The sequence below is a fragment of the Psammomys obesus genome, unplaced genomic scaffold (genome assembly GCF_907164565.1).
Source record: "Psammomys obesus unplaced genomic scaffold, mPsaObe1.curated_primary_1811, whole genome shotgun sequence".
NCBI classification, from domain to species: domain Eukaryota; kingdom Metazoa; phylum Chordata; class Mammalia; order Rodentia; family Muridae; genus Psammomys; species Psammomys obesus.
The window spans coordinates 18,674,615-18,693,149 of NW_026596079.1; the positions used below are offsets into that span (position 1 = coordinate 18,674,615).

The 18,535-nt window shown below is 41.7% G+C and overlaps 1 protein-coding gene across 2 annotated transcripts in view; it reads left to right on the forward strand.

Moving 5' to 3' along the window:
• Positions 1 to 3,418: 3,418 nt before the first annotated feature.
• The window catches only part of Atad2 (ATPase family AAA domain containing 2), a 50,168-nt gene continuing 35,051 nt past the window's right edge, over positions 3,419 to 18,535 (forward strand). Inside the window, exons 1-7 of one of the 2 annotated variants that reach the window (XM_055626745.1) lie at positions 3,419 to 3,668; positions 11,097 to 11,245; positions 14,383 to 14,432; positions 15,911 to 16,076; positions 16,529 to 16,631; positions 17,005 to 17,089; positions 17,726 to 17,878. In XM_055626745.1, the coding sequence (XP_055482720.1) occupies positions 3,498 to 3,668; positions 11,097 to 11,245; positions 14,383 to 14,432; positions 15,911 to 16,076; positions 16,529 to 16,631; positions 17,005 to 17,089; positions 17,726 to 17,878 (877 nt within the window). In that variant the 5' untranslated portion in view covers positions 3,419 to 3,497. Of the gene's footprint in view, positions 3,669 to 3,781; positions 3,856 to 11,096; positions 11,246 to 14,382; positions 14,433 to 15,910; positions 16,077 to 16,528; positions 16,632 to 17,004; positions 17,090 to 17,725; positions 17,879 to 18,535 lie in introns of those variants that run through there. The other variant, XM_055626746.1, reaches the window with a different exon arrangement.

An 18,535-nucleotide genomic window follows, 5' to 3' on the forward strand; every position in this document is an offset into this window, starting at 1 on the left:
AAGAAGAAGAAGAAGAAGAAGAAGAAGAAGAAGAAGAAGAAGAAGAAAGGAAGAAAGAGAAAAAAGGATAGAAGAAAAAAAGGTAGAAGAAAAAAGAAAAGAAAAATCATTTAAAGAATTGGGACAGCATTTTATGTTAATTATATTTATTTGCAGAAGGAAAGAACAATTTGTTAGAACAGTGTTTATTCGTAGCAAGTGAAGGACATAAAGAACTGTGTTTGCAGTAAACATATGTAAGTGCTCAGAGACCTTCCCTGCAAAAACTAAAGTCCTTAAGATTGGTTATAGGCCACCCACAGACTCTCAACCTCATGAGGCCCAAACTCCATAAAGTGCTGTGCTGGTGGCATATTGGTGAACCTAGTTGCCTTCCAAAACCCATAAATCCTAAAAAACTAAACGTGTTTTTGTCTGTAACCAATTTACGGCTTCAGCTTAACTATTTGCTTCAATAGAGGCTCTGTGGGGGGAAAAGTAATTAAACCTCTCTTGATGAGTATAAAGCGAGCGGGAAGCTTTCTCAGTAGAGGGATGGAGAGATACGGCAAGGCAAAGCGGATCCCTGCAGTTTCCAGAGGGAACCAGAGCTAGTAGTGCGATCATCTTAACCTCCAGTGGACTCAGCTCTAGACACAGGCCCAGAATTTGATGCCTCTGTGACCTTGAAGGTTTAGCTTCTCTTCAGCCCTCTGGACACAGAAGCCAGAGCTTGGGAAAGCCTGCTTACAGTTGTGGGTGGACAGCAGGGTCACACAGCGGCCTGCTAGTCTCTTTCCTCTCTCACTAGCCATCTTGCCCCAGACGCTGTGGGAATCAGCCCGGTTGCTCCTCAGACTCCCCCTCTGTAGCACATACCACCCAACCTCACCCACCTGCCCCCCCACACCTGTTCCAGGGGTTGCCGGTCTGCCCAGTGACTACACATCATCCCACACATGCCACACCAGCAAACTGTTTTGCCTTCTCGTAGCTGACCCAAGCCTTCCTCAGTGAACAGGAACCAGTCTCAAGTTTGTACTTAATTTGGTACTCCACCCCAGCCTCAGCGGCATATAGAGTACGTCTATTTTGTAGTTATTTTCTATTCCACTGCTGCCAACCTGTGATTGTCTCCTGATTATTTTATGGTATGTGTGCAAAGGTGGTGGTGAGACATGGTCTCATGTAGCCCACAATGGCCTTGAACATACCGTGTAGTCAAGGATGGCCTTGATTTACCCCTCTTACTGGAACTCCTGAGTGTTAGAGTTAAAGGCGCACATCACCGTGCCTAGACTTTGAACATAACTGGCAGGTTCTACCAGTTAATGGATACTTGTCCTTGAGCAAATAACTTCATACCCTATTCCCTGGGCCTCAGTTTTCACGCTAAAACAAAGTTACCAATGGTATTATCTAAATAGGTTTGCTACAAGGAGTGAGTTTATATATATAAAGCACTTAGTAGATGCTGGAGCATCATCATGTAAGACACAGTTATTTGAAGTATAGTCCCCCCCACAGAGATTTCAAGAGTCCTCTGTTTCCTTCCTGATGATGCCATTTTAAAGGAGTGCCTCAGCAGGGTGTTTGGTAGCACAGGTCTTTAATCACAGCACTCAGGGAGGCAGAGGTTGGCTGATTGCTGTGAGTTCAAGGCTAGCCTGGTTTACAGCCTGAGTTCCAGGACAGCCAAAGCTATACAGAGAAACCAAAAAAAAAAAAAAAAAGAGAAAGAGAGAGAGACATCAAAGGAATGACTCTTCCTTTGAGAACCATTAAGACTTCTGAATTGAAAGAGGTACATACTGACAGTTCTAAAATCTTTTCAGTAAATTTTCTAGTGGGGGAATGTCAGGGCCTATCATGAAATGTTGGCAAGAACAAATAGTAAAATTTCCTGGCAGTGTTTAGCTTTCCCAAGCAGTCATTTTAATGGGAGCAGCAGAAGGGAGGGGAAGGCTTCCTACTGACACGGCTGTTAGAAACTACTAATGTTTTGTCAAGTCTCTTAAACTACATTGGTGTCATATGACTCAGTACCCTACGCAATAAGCAACTGAATCACTTTGAAATTATGATCATAATTCTCATATCTCTGCCAAAGGCTAAGTATCATGACTGGCATTATTCTCTTTTTATTAGGATGCAGGTGAATAGAGATGTAGCTCAGTTGCTAGAATGTTTACCTATAATACAAGAAACCCTTGATTTAATCACCAGCACCACATAAAATGAGTGTGATGACACAGATGTGTAATCTGTGTGTAGACAAGGTTTCTCTGTGTAGCTCTGGCTCTCCTGGAACTCACTCTGTAGACCAGGCTGGCCTTGAACTCACAGAGATCCACCTGCCTCTGAGTTCTGGAATTAAAAGCATGCACCACCAGGGCCAACTACAGAAACTGTTCAGTAAGAGAGAGAGTCCCTGTAATCAAAATAGGCCGGAGCTGGAAAGGTTAGAAGCTCAATGACATCTGTTTCTATCCAACTTGTTTTGTCACTTGTTTTGTAAGGCCTTTAAAAAATGCCAAATGGCCTCTGTATCAGTTTGGAATGACAGAGATTCACCTGCTACCTGGACAGCCACCCCGTGCTACTCCATGCTGATCTTCACGGCTTTGTTTGGGGCAGAGGTTGTAAGTCTTCTAACACCAGCTGCCACACAGGACAGCATGGGCCTCTGACTGACCCAGAAGGTCTGGCAGAATTTTTCTGTGGAGATTTTTGGGGGACTGAACTACCTTTGCGAGGCAGAGTAGGGCAGTCAACCAAACAGTTCCCACAGTTTGGACAGGACCCTAGTATGTGTGTGGGTGAGGCATGGGAGGGAGAGAGAGAGATTAGAATTTTAGTTTTATTCCTGGTCAATTTATGTGACTCATTCTATCCCAACAGCTATTGCCAGTTCTTTTAGCTCTCTTTAAGGACCGTTAAATTTTCTTTCTTTCCGGTAGTTAATTATTTTCATTAACTCATCAAATAAAAAACCTCTTCAGTCTCAAAGTCAAACCTATCAAAGGCAAAGTGCTTTTTTTTTTTTTTTTTTTTTTTTTTTTTCGTTTGAAGCCTTGATGGAGGGAAACAGCCGACAGGTGGCCAAAGAGGCCTTCCGCATTCACGCGCCAAAATTCCAAACCAGACGCTGCACCGCTCCCTCCGTGTCCTTCCACTGTAGGCGGAGAGCCGGAACTACAAAAAGAAGGAAGAAGTCGCCAACTCCTGTTACGCCCCGGACCTCGTCCGCCGGTTCTCCCGGCACGGGCTCCCGCGCCCTTCGGAGCTGAGAGGAAAGCCTCGGGTAGGTCGCTCTGGGGGCGGTGGGGAGGGCGGGGCCTGCGGCGGCGGGGGCGGGGCCGGCGGCGGACGGATCCCGCGCGCGTACGCTACGGCGGCTGGGCGCGCAGTTTGTGGCGCCAGAATTCAGAGCGCGGGATCGCCTGAGAAGCAGCCTCCGGGGCTCGGCACCTCTCTCCCTCCGTCGCCACGGCTTCCTGCTTGTGCAGCGGGACACGATGGTGGTCCTCCGCAGCAGCCTGGAGCTCCACAGTCGCTCCACCACCTCCTCGGCCACCGACTCCCTGGACCTATCCAACGAGTTCCTCAGCCTGGAGGACAGCGGCCGGAGGCGGTCCGGCTTGGCCCGAGCCAAGGACAAGTCTGCGGTGCCCACGGCGGCGGCGGGCGTGAGTTACCGGCCTGGGGCGGGGACCCGTGGGCCCGGGTGGAGACGCGCCGGAGGCGAGGGCGCCGGCCGGCCAGCCAGGTGGAGGGTTCCGGAGAGACGGGGCCGGGTGGAAGCGCGCTGAGCAGTTGGTCGCCACCTCTTCCTACGCAAGAGGAAACCGAGGCCCTAGCGAGCCGAAGCGCCGGGTAGGGCCGAGCGGAGGTGGTTTGGGCCGGCCCTCCTCCTCCCACCCGCACCTCCCGCTCTCCTCCCCGGTTCGCGTCGGTCAGGGGAGTGCGACCCGGGGGTTGCTGGCTGCTCGGACGCATGCACATCAACGTTTTGGGGGTTGCGGGCACAGACGGTGACTCGGATTCCATTGACCTCCATTTACGGTCCAGGGAGGTTCCATAATAAGACCTCGGCGAAGTTCAAGTGTCAGGTTGCATAATGTGGAGGGGCAGACACCGACGTTTCGGGCACATGCACTTCCTTTATGTCTCTCGACAAGCCTTAGAGGATCTGTAGTGATGTGTAGTTTTTGTGTAGTGAGGATCTGTGACAGATGGAAAAATGGACTCCGGGAAGGTAAACAGAAAGTGGTGGAAAGTTCTGAAATTGGAACGTAGATTTTTTTTTTTTTCTCTGCCTCCCAGACCCTTCTTTTTCTGGCACTTCGTGCTGCAGTTACTGTATCTATAAGGGAGGTTTTGCAAAGGATAGAGACCTCGCAGCAAATGCTTCTTGCGTATCTCAAGGAACGGTGCGATTTCTTAAGGACAGAGTCCCTAGGGAAAGCATTTTCCCCACTTCGGCAGTGGTGGAAAGGGAGGGACAGTCTTTACCGAAAAGCTTGAGGTTAAGGACACGGCAGTTACCGAAACCAGTAGTGGTAGCCTTGTTTCACTGAGGGCGGTATAGGGGTAGGAAATAAAGGACCGGAGAGCTGACCAGGAGCCTGGAAGTCAGGGGAAAGGAGTGCTGTGGTGGGAGTGACACAGCAGTGTCCGCTTAGTTCGGACATTGTCAGTCTTGGATTAGGGTCACTATAGAAAATGAGTGTCTCGTAAACAGTTTCTGTACTTCCGCGGGGCCTGGGATGAAACTATAGTCTTTTTTTTTTTTTTTAACTCTGAAATTGTTGCTTCTAAATTGAAAATCCTGACCTTTTCAGGATGTGTTTCTCAGTCAGGTACATGAATTGGCAGAGATGTGGGTTGGGTTACAAGCCAGTGCTGTTTACATGCTATTTTGTTCTGCTCTGTGTTCTAGCAATTATAACCTTCTAGGACATCTATAATCTCCTGGTTTTTAAAAATTTATATTTCTGCCTAAATCAGAATGTAACTCTATACGGGCTTATATTTTTTTTATTTTCTGTTAGCACTGTATTCTAGAACAGAACATGCCACTTAGTTCAGCATTTGGTTTTGGTTATCATTATTTGCAAAGAAGTTAGCTAGGCCTGATATACAGAGAACATGCCATACACACTGTGTTGAGGTGGAACCCTTGAAGTGCATACGACTGCCTGGGGCGAAGGGAATAGTCTCCAGGCCAGACTTTACAGGAAACAGGGTTTCTCTGTGTAGACCAGGCTGGCCTCCAACTCAGATCTACCTCCTGAGTGCAGGAATAAAGGTGTTCACCACCACAACCTGGCCACATTTTATCTTTCTGAAATAAAATCTTTCTCCTTTCTTTAAATCAACATACTTTTGTAGATCTTCTAATTAGAGGTTAATTAGGGAGTATCATATTGGATTTAAAGAAATGAGTAGTCCTCAGGGGCTATCAATACCAAGAGTGAAATAGCTTTGTAGTTGAAAACTTTTCTAATGTGGGGGCTTCCTATTCAGTCCCAGGCCTTCCTTTAAATCAAATGTATGTTTCAAAAATTTAGCTCCCTGCTTACTCTAGTATTTGAATATTTCCTAATTCCCAGTCACATTTTTATCAACAGATGTTAGAGATGGTACTTCCTCAGATAATTAAATTTATTCATTCTAATTGATTAATTTGATTTTTATTGGTTTAATATTGGAGACTGGCCTTTAAGTTCTGAAGGTGCTGAGCTGGGCACAGTGATTCAAGCCTGTAATCCCAGCAGAGGTAGAGGTAGGTGGAGCTCTTGAATTCAAGGCCAGCCTGCTCTACAAAGCCTCCATGCCCAGCCAGGACAGCCAGGGCTACACAGAGAAACCCTGTCTTGAAAAACAAAACAATTCCTGAAGGTGCTGAAAGTGGCCCATAACTATCATTGTTTTTTTGTTGTTATTGTTTCATTTTTTTTGAAGGCAGTTCTGTAACTTTATTTTACTTTCAGCAGGTTAGTTCTCATGTGCATTGACTAGATTTTATTTTTTTAATCACCGTTTTTGCTTTTCGGCTGGTAGAAGCCATCAGAATCTCTTACCTGACTGACAAGCTCATCCTAGGAGTGACTGTCACTCCTAGTTGACTTGATTTTTTAATGTGGTGCATACTTACGTATCCAGTGTGTAGTGCTTGTCTGAGGAGCCCTCACCCTTGTTACATTTTCTGGACAAACGTGGATACAATATGGAACCTTGGTTTGGTTTTCAAGTCAGTGTTTCTCTATGTACCCTTGACTGTGCTAGGCTAGGCTGGCTTGGTATTGCCTCTGCTTCCAGGAGGGCTGGGATTAAAGGATTATTCCACCCCGCCGAATTCCTTATTTTTGAGCCTGTTATCAGGCACACCTGGAGTCCTGCTCTTCAAGGCAAAGTTTTGGATTTCACTGAGTGCCTGAGGGGTACACTTGTTGAAGCCCACTCCATGGGTGTGCTTGTGAAGTTGATGGTATGTTCTCAGGTCACTGCGTCTTTGATGGCAGAGCTTTGCAGAAGGCATTCTGCCCAAGTTAGAATGCAGTTTGCTTGCTTGCTTGATTGTTTGTTTGTTTGTTTGTTTGTTTTTGAGACAGAGCCTCACTGTAGCCCTCCATGCCCAGCTACCTTGACATTTTGAATTTTATTTCTTAAAATTTGTGTGTGTGTGTGTGTGTGTTTTTCTGATGAAAAACTTGTATAAGCTCACTGAATAATAGTATGGTACTGTTTAGTCAGATTTTTTTAATTTATTTTCATTCTACCAACCTTATGAGTTGGATGCGTTTCCTATGGTTTCTTTTTCCTCTTAGAGTCAGACTAGCTATTATCTATTTCTGTACTTTGAAAAGTCTGTAACTCTTTGATTTCTGTAAATTTGTTTTTTCCTTTTTTTTTTTTTTATTCTGAGGAGTCAGGTTAAGGATGGATAGTAGAACAGGTGTGTGTATAGGGTGGTAATGGTGTGTTAATTTTAGATTGTATTCACGATCACTATTTCTGTAGGGTTTTGAGTACGTGAGGCAAGAACTCCAGCACCAAACTCAATCTCACAGTCCCTGTGTTTAGTTTTGAGACTGGGTCTCACTATGTAGCCTTGGGTTCCTATGTAGACCAGGCTAGCCTGAAACTAATAGAGGTTCTCTTGCCCCTGTCTCCCAAGTGCTAGGATCAAAGGTATACACCATGCCCAACTATTTGTTTCTCTTTTGGTTTTTCAAGACAGGGTTTCACTGTGTAGCTTTGACTGTCCTGGACTCCCTTTGTAGACCATTCTGGCCTCAAACTCAGAGCAATTTGCCTGCTTCTGCCTCCCTGAGTGCTGGGATCACAAGTGTTTGACACCATGCCTGGCTCAGCTGTTTATTTTTTATATTTATTATTATTATTTTTGTCTTTGGCATTTCCATTTTCTTTTTTTAATTTTTTTTAATTTTTTATTAATTACACTTTATTCATTTTGTATCCCCCCCATAAGCCCCTCCCTCCTCCACTCCCGATCCCACCCTCCCTCCCCTTTCTGCATGCATGCCACTCCCCAAGTCCACTGATAGGGGAGGTTCTCCTCTCCTTTCTGATCTTAGTCTATCAGTTCTCATCAAAAGTGGCTACATTGTCCTCTACCGTGGCCTGGTAAGGCTGCGCCCCCCTCAGGGGGAGGTGATCAACGAGCAGGCCAATCAGATTATGTCAGAGGCAGTCCCTCTTCCCATTACTATGTAACCCACTTGGACACTGAACTGCCATGGGCTACATCTGTGCAGGGGTTCCAGGTCATCTCCATGAATAGTCCTTGGTTAGAGTATGAGTCTCTGGGAAGTTCCCTGTGTTCAAATTATCTTGTTCTGTTGCTTTCCTTGTGGAGTTCCCGTCCCCTCCAGCTCTCACTATTTCCCACTTCTTACATAAAATAATTCCATTCACTCTGCCCATCAGTTGGCCATCAGGCTCAGCATCTGCTTTGACAGTCTATACTGCAGAAGCTTTCAGAGGCCCTCTGTGGTAGGTTCCTAGTTTGTTTCCTGTTTTCTTCTGGCTTTCAGAGGCCCTCTGTAGCAGGTTCCAAGGTTGTTTCCTATTTTCTTTTTCTTCTGATGTCCATCCTCTTTGCCTTTCAGGATGGGGATTGAACATTTTAGTTAGGGTCCTCTCTTTTGCTTAGTTTGTTTAGATGTACAGATTTTAGTGGGTTTATTCTCAGCTGTTTATTTTTTGAGACAGGGTTTTATTGATAACCTAGGTTGGACTTGAACTGTGTTGCCCAAGCAGTCCTTGAACATGTCTTTGTGCTTCAGCTTCCCATCTAGCTGGGATTACAGGACTGTGCCACCAGGCCCAGTGTGTTTACTTATATGTCCATATGCCGTTAGGTACAGTATATAGAAGTGTGCTACACTATATAGAAGTGTGTGTATTCAATTTTTAAAATTTTGTTTAATTAAACATCAGATTAAAACACTTCAAACTTACTACTGATTTGTGCAGCATATGTTATAGTAAGAGCCTGGTGTAGAGTAGTGTACTCCTACCTAACAGGAGAAGCCATAAGATTAGAAGTTCAGAGTCATCCTCTGCTCCATATCAAGGCCAAGGCCAGCCTGGGCTACTTGAGACCTTGTTTTATTTTTAGTTTTTAAAGTAAATAAAAGTTAAAAAAACATTGTTAAATGAGGTGCTAAAAGCCTGAGTAGGGAGAATTTGACATGGAATGGTGAATGTGCTTGTGGAGTTAAATAACATGAGGCAAGTTTTCACAGAGTATGAACAGGAAACTCAAATCCCCAGTAAGTTAGATTATAGTTAGCCCATACAGAGTTTGGATGACCAGTTAAAGATTATAGGAATAATAAATGTATACCTGTGTACCATGTGTTTGCCTGCTGTCTGTTGAGAGAAAAGGCTCAGCTCTCCTGAAACTGAAGGTACAGACAGTTGTGAGCCACCATATGGGTGCTGGGAATCAGGAAGAGTAGACAGTGCTCTTAATTGCTGAGCCATCTTTCCAGCCCCAAATAAAAGTTCATTCTTTTTTTTTTTAAAAAAAAAGAAATATTTATCTATCTATTTATTATGTATATGAGTGATGTTTCATGTATACCAGAAAAGGAAATCAGATCCCATTACAGATGGTTGTACTGGGAATTGAACTCAGGACCTCTAAGAAAAACGGCCAGTGCTCTTAACCGCCGAGCCATCTCTCCAGCCCCAAATGCTCATTCTTTTAAAGGCATAATATTCTATTGCACTTTTAATAACTTAAAGTGTTGCATTATTTTTTGTGGGGGACAATTGTGGGGTCAGAGGACAACCTAAGTAAATCAGTTTTAGTCTTTTACTATGTGGTCCCTAGGAATTGAACTCAGGTCGTCTGTGGCAAGTGCATTTATTCTGAGTCATCTTGACAGCCCCACACTGCATTTATCTACTTTTCTGGGCAAGGATGGTTGGGTAGGTTCCACTTGGATGTAAAGTATCTAACTGAGCCCCAGCTTTTCTTTGGATGTATTCCCAGAAGTGATCTTTTAAAACCAAGATTTTATAGTACTCTGATTATTAAGGAACCACCATACTGTTTTACATTCTTGCCAGCGATATGTATATGCTCCTGTTTTGACATAATTTTTCACATTCTTTTTTGCTTTTTGTTTTGTTTTGTTTTGTTTTTTGAAACGGGTTGTGTGTGTGTCTCTGAGTGTGTTGCCCTGGCTGTCCTTGAATTTGGGGATATGTTTGTCTCTGTCTCCCATGTGCTGGCATTAAAGAAGTGCACTGCCACCAAGCCTGGTTTTCTGGAGGATAAATATGCTATTAAGAGTAAGATGATAAGACCAGGCATGGTAACCTGTGCCTTTAATCCCAGCACTCTATGAGTATATACGGGGGGCCAGCCTAGCCAGCCAGGTTCCACAGAGAAACCCTGTCTCAATGGGGGAAGAAAAGAGTAAGATGATATATTATTGTGGCTTTGATTCACATTTCAGGAATGACTATGAATATTAAGCACATTTTCATATATTGGCTATCTGTATTATCTGTTGCATTCCTTTGCTCATTAAAATTTTATTGCCTAGCTTGGTGCAGTGGCTAAGCCTGTAATCCCAGCATTCTGGGAGGCAGAGGCAGGGAAATCTCTATGAGTTTGAGAATAGCCTGGTCTACAAACAAAGTGAATCCAGGACAGCCAAGCCTACACAGAGAAACCCTGTTTCAAAAAACAACAACAAAAAATTGTTGAAATATTAGTTTTTTGAGGCTGGAAAGATGGGTTAGCAGTTAAGAGCATTTATTGTTATTGCAAAGGACCTGGGTACAATTCGCAGCACCCATATTGTGTCTCACAACTGTCTGTAACACCAGTTCCAGGGAATCCAACTTGTTCTTCTTACCTCCACAGGTGCCAGGCAAAGGAAGGCAAGGTACTGATACAGAAAATAAACAAATCTTAAAAAAAAGAAAGAAAGAAAAGAAAAGAAATATCAGTCTGTAGCTCTTTTTGATGTATAAATTTTATTTTAATTTTTCATTACTGTGTGTGTACACTTAAGGAAATCAGGGCAACTTGCACCATATGAGTCTTCCCAAGACAGGGTTTCTTCTGTGTAGCCTTGGTTTTCTTAGACTTGCTTTGTAGACCAAGCTGGCCTCACAAAGAGATTTACCTGCCTCTGTCTCCCTGAGTGCTGGGATTAAAGGATTGTGCCACCGTGCCCGGCTGAGCCTTGTGATTTTAATTCAGGCTTGGAGGCAGGTTCCTTTATCACTGAACCATTTAGCTGAGCTTATTTATTTTGTATGGGTATGCCAGCTCAGCCTCACACTCTGTATTAAACCGGGGATGACCTTGAACTTCTGATACTACTGTATTTCCTATTACCCCAAGTGCTGGGATTTCAGGCATGTGCCACCCCACCATGTCTGACAGTAAATTCCACGTTCACAGTTTCATAGCCTGCACTAATACATGTAATGAAATGATTGTTTGTTTTGATTTTGTTTCTTGGGGAGTTGTACAAATCATCCTGTGCTAAAAGCAAGTTATTAACTTAAAAGTTGGTCTTAATTAAAACTTACGGTGACTTTCTTAATTTGTCTTAAAGGATGCATCCTCAGTTAAGGGAGTTGAAACCTACCACAATACACGATCTGTAAGGTCTTTGAGGAAAAGAACACAGATTTCTTCAGATTCTAGTTTTGATAAGAATATGGAAAGAACAGAGATACACTCTAATGGCAGACATTTCACAAGGTAATATATGTGTATTTTTTATTTTACATGTGTTGTACATGCGTGTATATGTTTGCTTGAATGTAGGCAAGTGTGTGAATGTGGGTGCATGTGGAGGTCAGAGATTGGAGTGTCTTTCTTGATTCTCCACAGGAGCCCTTGACTATGTACTTTTCCTGCTCTTGCCTTTTTCACTGTTGTAGCAGCCTGTTTTTTTTTTTTTTTTTTTCTTTCCTTTTTATCCCATTTTCCATCTTATTTGTCTCTGAAAGACTAGCTAATAAATTATTGGGAAAATGTAGGAAATTTGAGAAGCCATTCCATAATGGTAGATCTTTATATTTCTTTGATCACGGTGTTCTTGACTTAGGTCCAGGTATCACACAGATGATCTTCAGAAAATATATGAAACTTGTGAAATAATATTTAAGCTTGTATATGCAGTTTTCAAGGTAGAAAGATGGCTTTACCTAGATTCACAGGAGTTAAAATCTAGCCACCTGATGTTACAAATTTCTTTGGCATACAACCATATGCGTTCTTATTATCTATGACTACTTTCATGCTATAGTGTCAGAGTGTTTTGACAGGTACAGGATGGCTGATAATACTAAAATATTGGTTATCTAGCACCTTCACAAAAAAAGGTTAATTCCTAAAATTAAGCCCATCTGGTCCAGTACAACAACAACAAAATGCTACATTATTTTTTTTAAGATGTATTTATTTATTATTTATATTTATACAATATTCTGCCTTCGTGTGTACCTGCACGCCAGAAGAGGGAACCAGCTCTCCTTATAGATGGTCATAAGCCACTATATGGCTGCTGGGAATTGAACCCAGGACCTTTGGATGAACAGCCAAGGCTCTTAACCTCTGAGCCATCTCTCCAGCCCCAAAATGCTATTTTAACTACTTTATTTGAAGTGTTTTACATGGTTTGAAGGGCAGGGCTCATGGAGGAAAAAACAATGAATTGCTCAAACTTTTTTTTTTAATGCTTATTGATTGAGTATGTATGCATGCATAAAACAACTGTCAGAAATGTTTCCTTCTGCTGTGTGGATTCCAGGGATCAAGCACAGCCTTGGTAGCAGTTATTTTCCCCCACTGAGCCATCTTGTTGGCCCTGCTTAAAATTAAAAGCCTTTATTTTCTCTTCTGTTCTTAGCAGTGTTCCAAGAAAGGTAAAGAATTAATGCTTCCTCATACTTTTCAAAGCATGTACGGGTGAATTATTTTAGATTGTTTCCTTTTATGTGGTATGAGTTTGTTTGGGTGTATGTACATGTTTGTATGCGTGTGTGTATTTTTGGGGCCAGCAATCCATGTCGGGTGTCTTCTTCCATAACTGTCTACCTTTTTTCGAGGTAGGATTTCTTACTCAGCCTGAGCTCATCAGTTCAGCTAGGCTAGCTGTCCCATGACCTGGGGATCTGCCTGTTTCCATCTACTTCCACCTTCATCCTCCACCCCCAGTGCCACAGCCAGCTTTTAGTTTGATACTGAGAATCCAAACTCAGATCCTCATGCTTATGTAGTGGGCACTGAATCAATTTTTAATTTTTCTTTCTTTTCTTGGTGCTGAAGATAAGACTCTAAACCTGAGACATGCTTGAGGAAATGCTACTGAACTGTAGTCCTAGCCCTTGTTTAACTTTAAAGTATAATATTTGTGTTTATGGAGAATAGAGTTTATAAGATGAAGTTTTTGTTTTTTTGTTTTATTTTTCCGAGACAGGGTTTCTCTGTGTAGCCTTTGCTGTCCAGGACTCACTTTGTAGACCAGGCTAGCCTCAAACTCACAGAGATCCACTTGCTTCTGCCTCCCGGCATGCTGGGATTACAGGCATGTGTGACTGTGCTCATTTTGTTGTTGTTGTTGTTGTTTTAAGGCTTGGAAATGTATGGGTTTTGCTTTTTACAATTCAGTAGGTTCTCTATACCATTTTTGGGTATGGAGAAGGTATTTTGTTTCAGACAAGGTCTCTAATTAAGCCTAGACTTGAATTCAAAGTTGACTATGGGCTCATGGTAATTTTATTTTTATCTTTCTTATTTGTTTATTGGAGACAAGGTGCCCCTAGAGCATGTATAACCTCAAATCCCACCTCCATGGTGACACACTTCCTCTAACAAGGCTACACTTCCTAATAGTACCACTCCTTATGGGCCAAGCATTCCCACACTTTTTATTTTATTTTTATTTTTTTTAGATTTTTCTAATTGCCTTATTTACCTTGGGCTGAGCAGATTTCACCTATGCTGGCTCAGTATCCTCATTATCCATCTCTCAACCCCCATCCAAAGCCATGTACCTAATCATCCTCATCTAGGCCTTTTCAAACCATTATTGGAGTCCTTCCACATGGTTCCTTCTCCACCTAAACCATTGTGGTATCCTCCTTCCTCCTCTGTTGCAGTCTATCTGTTTCCCTGTGATTCTCTTGAACCCCAAAGCCAGGAAACTTTAGCCACTCCTACCCATTCTGCCCTGCCCAGGTATAGGCTGTTTAATCAATCAGTCAGACATAGTGACTTAGGAAGTTGTACACAACAAGGATAGGTTTACACAAGCATATGCTTACATGAGAATGTGCTCTTTTGAGCAGGTAAAAGATCTTGGGGACCACTAATTAACATTAGAATCTGTAGGACTAGGCCAACCCCCCTCCAGGGTTGTTTCCAGTTTCTGGCTTCTCTGAACATGATTAAGCAAATGTCCCTGTTGTATGGTGGCGCATCTTTGGGTATATGCCCAGGGCAGTCCCACACTCAAACCACCACAGAGACCTGGTCTAAAAAACAAGCCGGGCGCAGTTGTACACACTTATAATCCCAGCACTCAGGGAGGCAGAGATAGGAATATCTCTGTGAGTTCAAGGCCAGCCTGGTCTATAAAGTGAGTCAAGGACAGCCAAGGCTACACAGATAAACCCTGTCTCCCAAAACAAAACAAAACAAACGGGTTTGTCATTGGATTCGAAGCAGACTTTTGTTTAGCCATAACATTGATATTTTCAATGATTCTTGGGTTTTTAAGTATCTTACTTTCTTGACTTATTTAACTTTCCACTTAGCTTGTCATAAGGAATGTAGAATTTAAACATTTGTCAATTTTATTTTTAATTCATTTATTACATTTTTCATAATAGGCAACTGGCTCGACAGCAGGCTGATAAAAAAAAAGAAGAGTGTAAAGAAGGTAAGCTGTGCTAACAGCATGTCAGCTTTTTGAAGAACGTGATTCATGTTTATAGGTTTATTGAAGCAAAACAATGTGTACGTACAGTATATACTTTGTTATATTTGACACAGTATATAAAAGAAGGCATCATACTAATAGATTAAAAATAACCTTTACCACAAAAAGTTTCTTAAGCTCCTATAGAGGTTTGAATAAGAATGGTCCCTATAGGCTGATATATTTGAATCTGAAGTCACCAGGGAGTAGAGCCCTGGTAGAATTAGAAGGGTTAGGAGGTATGGCCTTGTTGAAGAAATTATGATACTGGAGGTGGAGGTTTCAAAAGCCCAAGCCACACCTACTGTGTCTCCTCTTCACCTACAGAGTAGGATGTTGCTCCCTGTATGCTAGCATGCTCTCCACCATGATAGTGGACTAAACCTCTAAAACTATAATCAAACTCCCAGTTAAATGCTTTCTTTAATAAGAGATGCCTTGGTCATGGTGTCTAAGACAGTTACATAATCTTATCTTGGCTCTTCTAGTTCCTGTCTTGTCCTCAGATTCCAAAGTAGCCAAACTGTTTTTTTGTTTTGTTTTGTTTCTTTTTCTTTCTAAGCATATAGCCCTGGCTGTCCTGGAACTCAGTCTGTAGACTAGGCTAGCCTAGAACTCACAGAGATCCGCTTGCGTCTACCTCCTTAGTGCTGGGATTAAAGGCGTATGCTGCCCCTGCAACCTGATTGTTTTCTGTTGCTACAGATTAGTTTGCATTACCTAGAGGTTTATGTAAGAGAAGTCATACATGATATTTTGTATCACTTCTTTCACATAGCAAAATTAATTTTGAGTATTGTCTGTGTTGCTACTTTTGTTACTGGATAGGAGCAGGATTCTTTTTTTTTTTTTAAGTTTTATTTTTAGCTTATTTTTTATGTATACAGTGTTTTGTCTGCATATAGACCTGCGTTCCAGAAGAGGGTACCAGATCTCATTATAGATTGTTATGAACCACTATGTGGTTGCTGGTAATTGAACTCATGGCCTCTGAAAGAGCAGCCAGTGCTCTTAACCTCTGAGCTATCTCTCCAGCCTGGGAGAGTAGGCTTCTATTCTATGAATATACCATGATTTATTACCCAGGTTGATCTTTCAATTCAGGATCTGTCTGAGTTTGTTGAGGTCTGGGATTATAGACCTGCTCCATGACACTGGCTTTTATCTCTTTATCTTTGCAATAGACTTGAGCTGTTTTTGGTTGGGAGCCATTGCAGACTGTTTTAAATTTTTTAATTCAAGTATTTATATGACATACCTTCATTGAAATGGGGTAGATCATACCATAGGTATATATTGTAATTTAAATTGTTTTCTAGAGAAACAAGCTTAAGATGATATAATTTGACTGCATAAAGAGTTGTTGTCCTATGCATTTTCAAGTTGGTTTGCTAATACTTACGTGAAATCTGTTTATTTTTCTGTACATATCTGTGAAGACAAAGTTGTTTCAGTTACTCAGTCATTAAGGAGTAGAAACATTGCTCCAAGTACAGAACATTTGCATGAACAGAATGGAGATGTTGAAGTTCGAAGAAGTTGTAGGATTAGAAGTCGTTACGGTACTGTGAACCAGTCTGTGCTATTTGACAAGCTTATAACAAAGTAAGTAAAAATGTTTAAAAATCAAAACTATGTGTCTAGAACAAACTTTATGCATGAAAGATAGTGAATTTTACTAATACTTCCCAACCAAACCCCCACATACAACTGTATACCTGGCTTGCCTTGACCTCAGAGATCTGCCTGCCTCTGCCTCCCAGTACTAGGATCAAAGGTGTGTGCCACCACCATGGCTCCTTCCTCCTCTTTCCTCCCTAGATTTTAGGGATTGAATATTTTGTGCTTGGCAGGGAAGTGCACTACCACTGAGCTACATCCCTGACCTCACCCTGAACATTGTAATCTATTTGATTTGTGTGAAACCCGGCAGAATGTCTATTAGTTACCTTTATTCTATATATGTGTTTAAATTCTTGAAAGAAGTATTTGAATATTTTACCCAAGTAAGTCAATGCCTCATTCTTACTGGAATATTCATATTAATATTTTTTAAGCACTGCTGAAGCTGTACTTCAAAAGATGGATGACATGAAAAAGATGCGTAGACAGCGAATAAAAAAACTTGAAGATTTGGGAGTATTCAATGAAGCAGAAGAGGTAAATATATTTTACCTAACCTCCCATTTATTGCATGATCCATTTATGGGTAATGATCATTTTGTCCAGCATTTGTTTGATTAGTCACAAATTACTACTAGAATTATAGGTGTGTAGTTCTGTCTTCATTTTATTAATAAAGGGTTTTAAGCTGGGCATGGTGTGCATGCTTTTTAATCCCAGCACTCAGGGAGGCAGAGGCAGGTGGATCTCCGTAAGTTCAAGACCAGCCTGGTCCAGGACAGCCAAGGCTATACAGAGGAACCCTGTCTTAAAAACCATTTAAAAAAAAAAAAGAAAGAAAGAACAGAGGGCTTTAATTTTTGTGTGAGCATATACTAAATGTTAATGGATTTTATTTAAACATTTGTAGAGCAATCTTAAAATGTACACAAGAGGAAAACGAAAAGCTATTCAAGCCGATGAAGAAACAACTGATAATCAAGATGGCAGTGTGGGTTAGTTGTTTTTTGTTTTGATGTTTTGTTTTGTTTTTTATCTTATGTTTTCTGGCTTCAGATTTAAGCATTTTAAACTTAGTAGGAAATAGCCTTCTTATTCAGACTGACATTTCCTGTCATTTGCGGTGATTATAATTTAAAAGAAGTATACACAAAGGAGAGCTCAAAAAAAGGATATCATCTGGGTGCTAGGAATTGAACTCAGAACCTCTGGAAGAACAGCCAGAGCTCTTAACCACTGAGTCATCTCTCCACAATCCTCCCACCCCCCACTCCTGCTTCTAAGTTGTAATGCTATAATTTTTACTTTAATTTTGAAAAATTCTTAATGTTGCAAATTCTTTCTATGAATAAAGGAAAAGTAGGTAAAAATTTTAAAGATCCCTTTCTCTCTAACTCCCTATGTTAAATTGTTAACAATTTGATGAATATATGGGATGTTTTTCTTGTAAAATTTCCATTACATTAATTTTGAGGATGGTGGTAAGAGGAGTGGAAGTCAGGACAATTTTCAGGACTTGGTTCTCTGACTTTGTGGGTTTTAGGAATGGAACTGAGTTTGTTAGTTGGGTATCAATTACCCTTGCCTGCTGAGACATCTCATTGGCCTCCTGCATATATTCCTGATCGTAGAATCGTCTGAAGGTGAAGAGCAAGAAGATGATGATGGTGAAGATGAAGAAGATGATGAAGATGAAGAAGATGAAGATGGAGAAGAAGATAATCAAAAACGATACTATCTTAGGCAGAGAAAAGCAACTGTTTACTACCAGGCACCCCTGGAAAGTAAGTACTGAAAATGATCTCTGAGTGAAAGATTTGTATTACTTTATCTTTACTGTCCTTCTGGTTTTCCTTTATTAAACCATTCTTTACTACACTTAAGTATTCTGTCTGATGTGTATGTGCATGTTCCATGGTGCACATGGGAGTGCATTCAGAGGACAGCATCAGCTACTGTGTTCGCCTTCGGGGTCATACTCACTTTATCAGGCAGGTTTTTTAGCAAGTGCCTTTACCTGCTGATTCATCTCAATAGCCCTGGTTTGTTTTGTTGTTTTTTCTCTGTTTTCTCAAAAAAACATTTTTTCACTTTTTTATTTGCTAAATGCTCATACCGGTTTTGTTGTTGTTGTTGTTTTGGTTTTTGTTTGTTTGCTTGTTTGTTTGAGATAGGCTATTTCTGTGTAGCCCAGACTGGCCTCAAACTTGGGGTGATCCTATTGCCTCTACCCTTTTGAGTCCTGAGATTATAGGCGTGTGTCACCATGCTCTGATAATTTTGTTTTGTTCTCTTTTTTTGAGACAGGGTTTTTCTGTGTAGCCTTGGTTGTTCTGGACTCATTTTGTAGACCAGGCTGGCTTCATATTCACAGCAATCTGCCTGCCTTTGCCTTCCTGTGCAACACTATGCTTGGCTCTGATAGTTTGGGATTTTTTGTT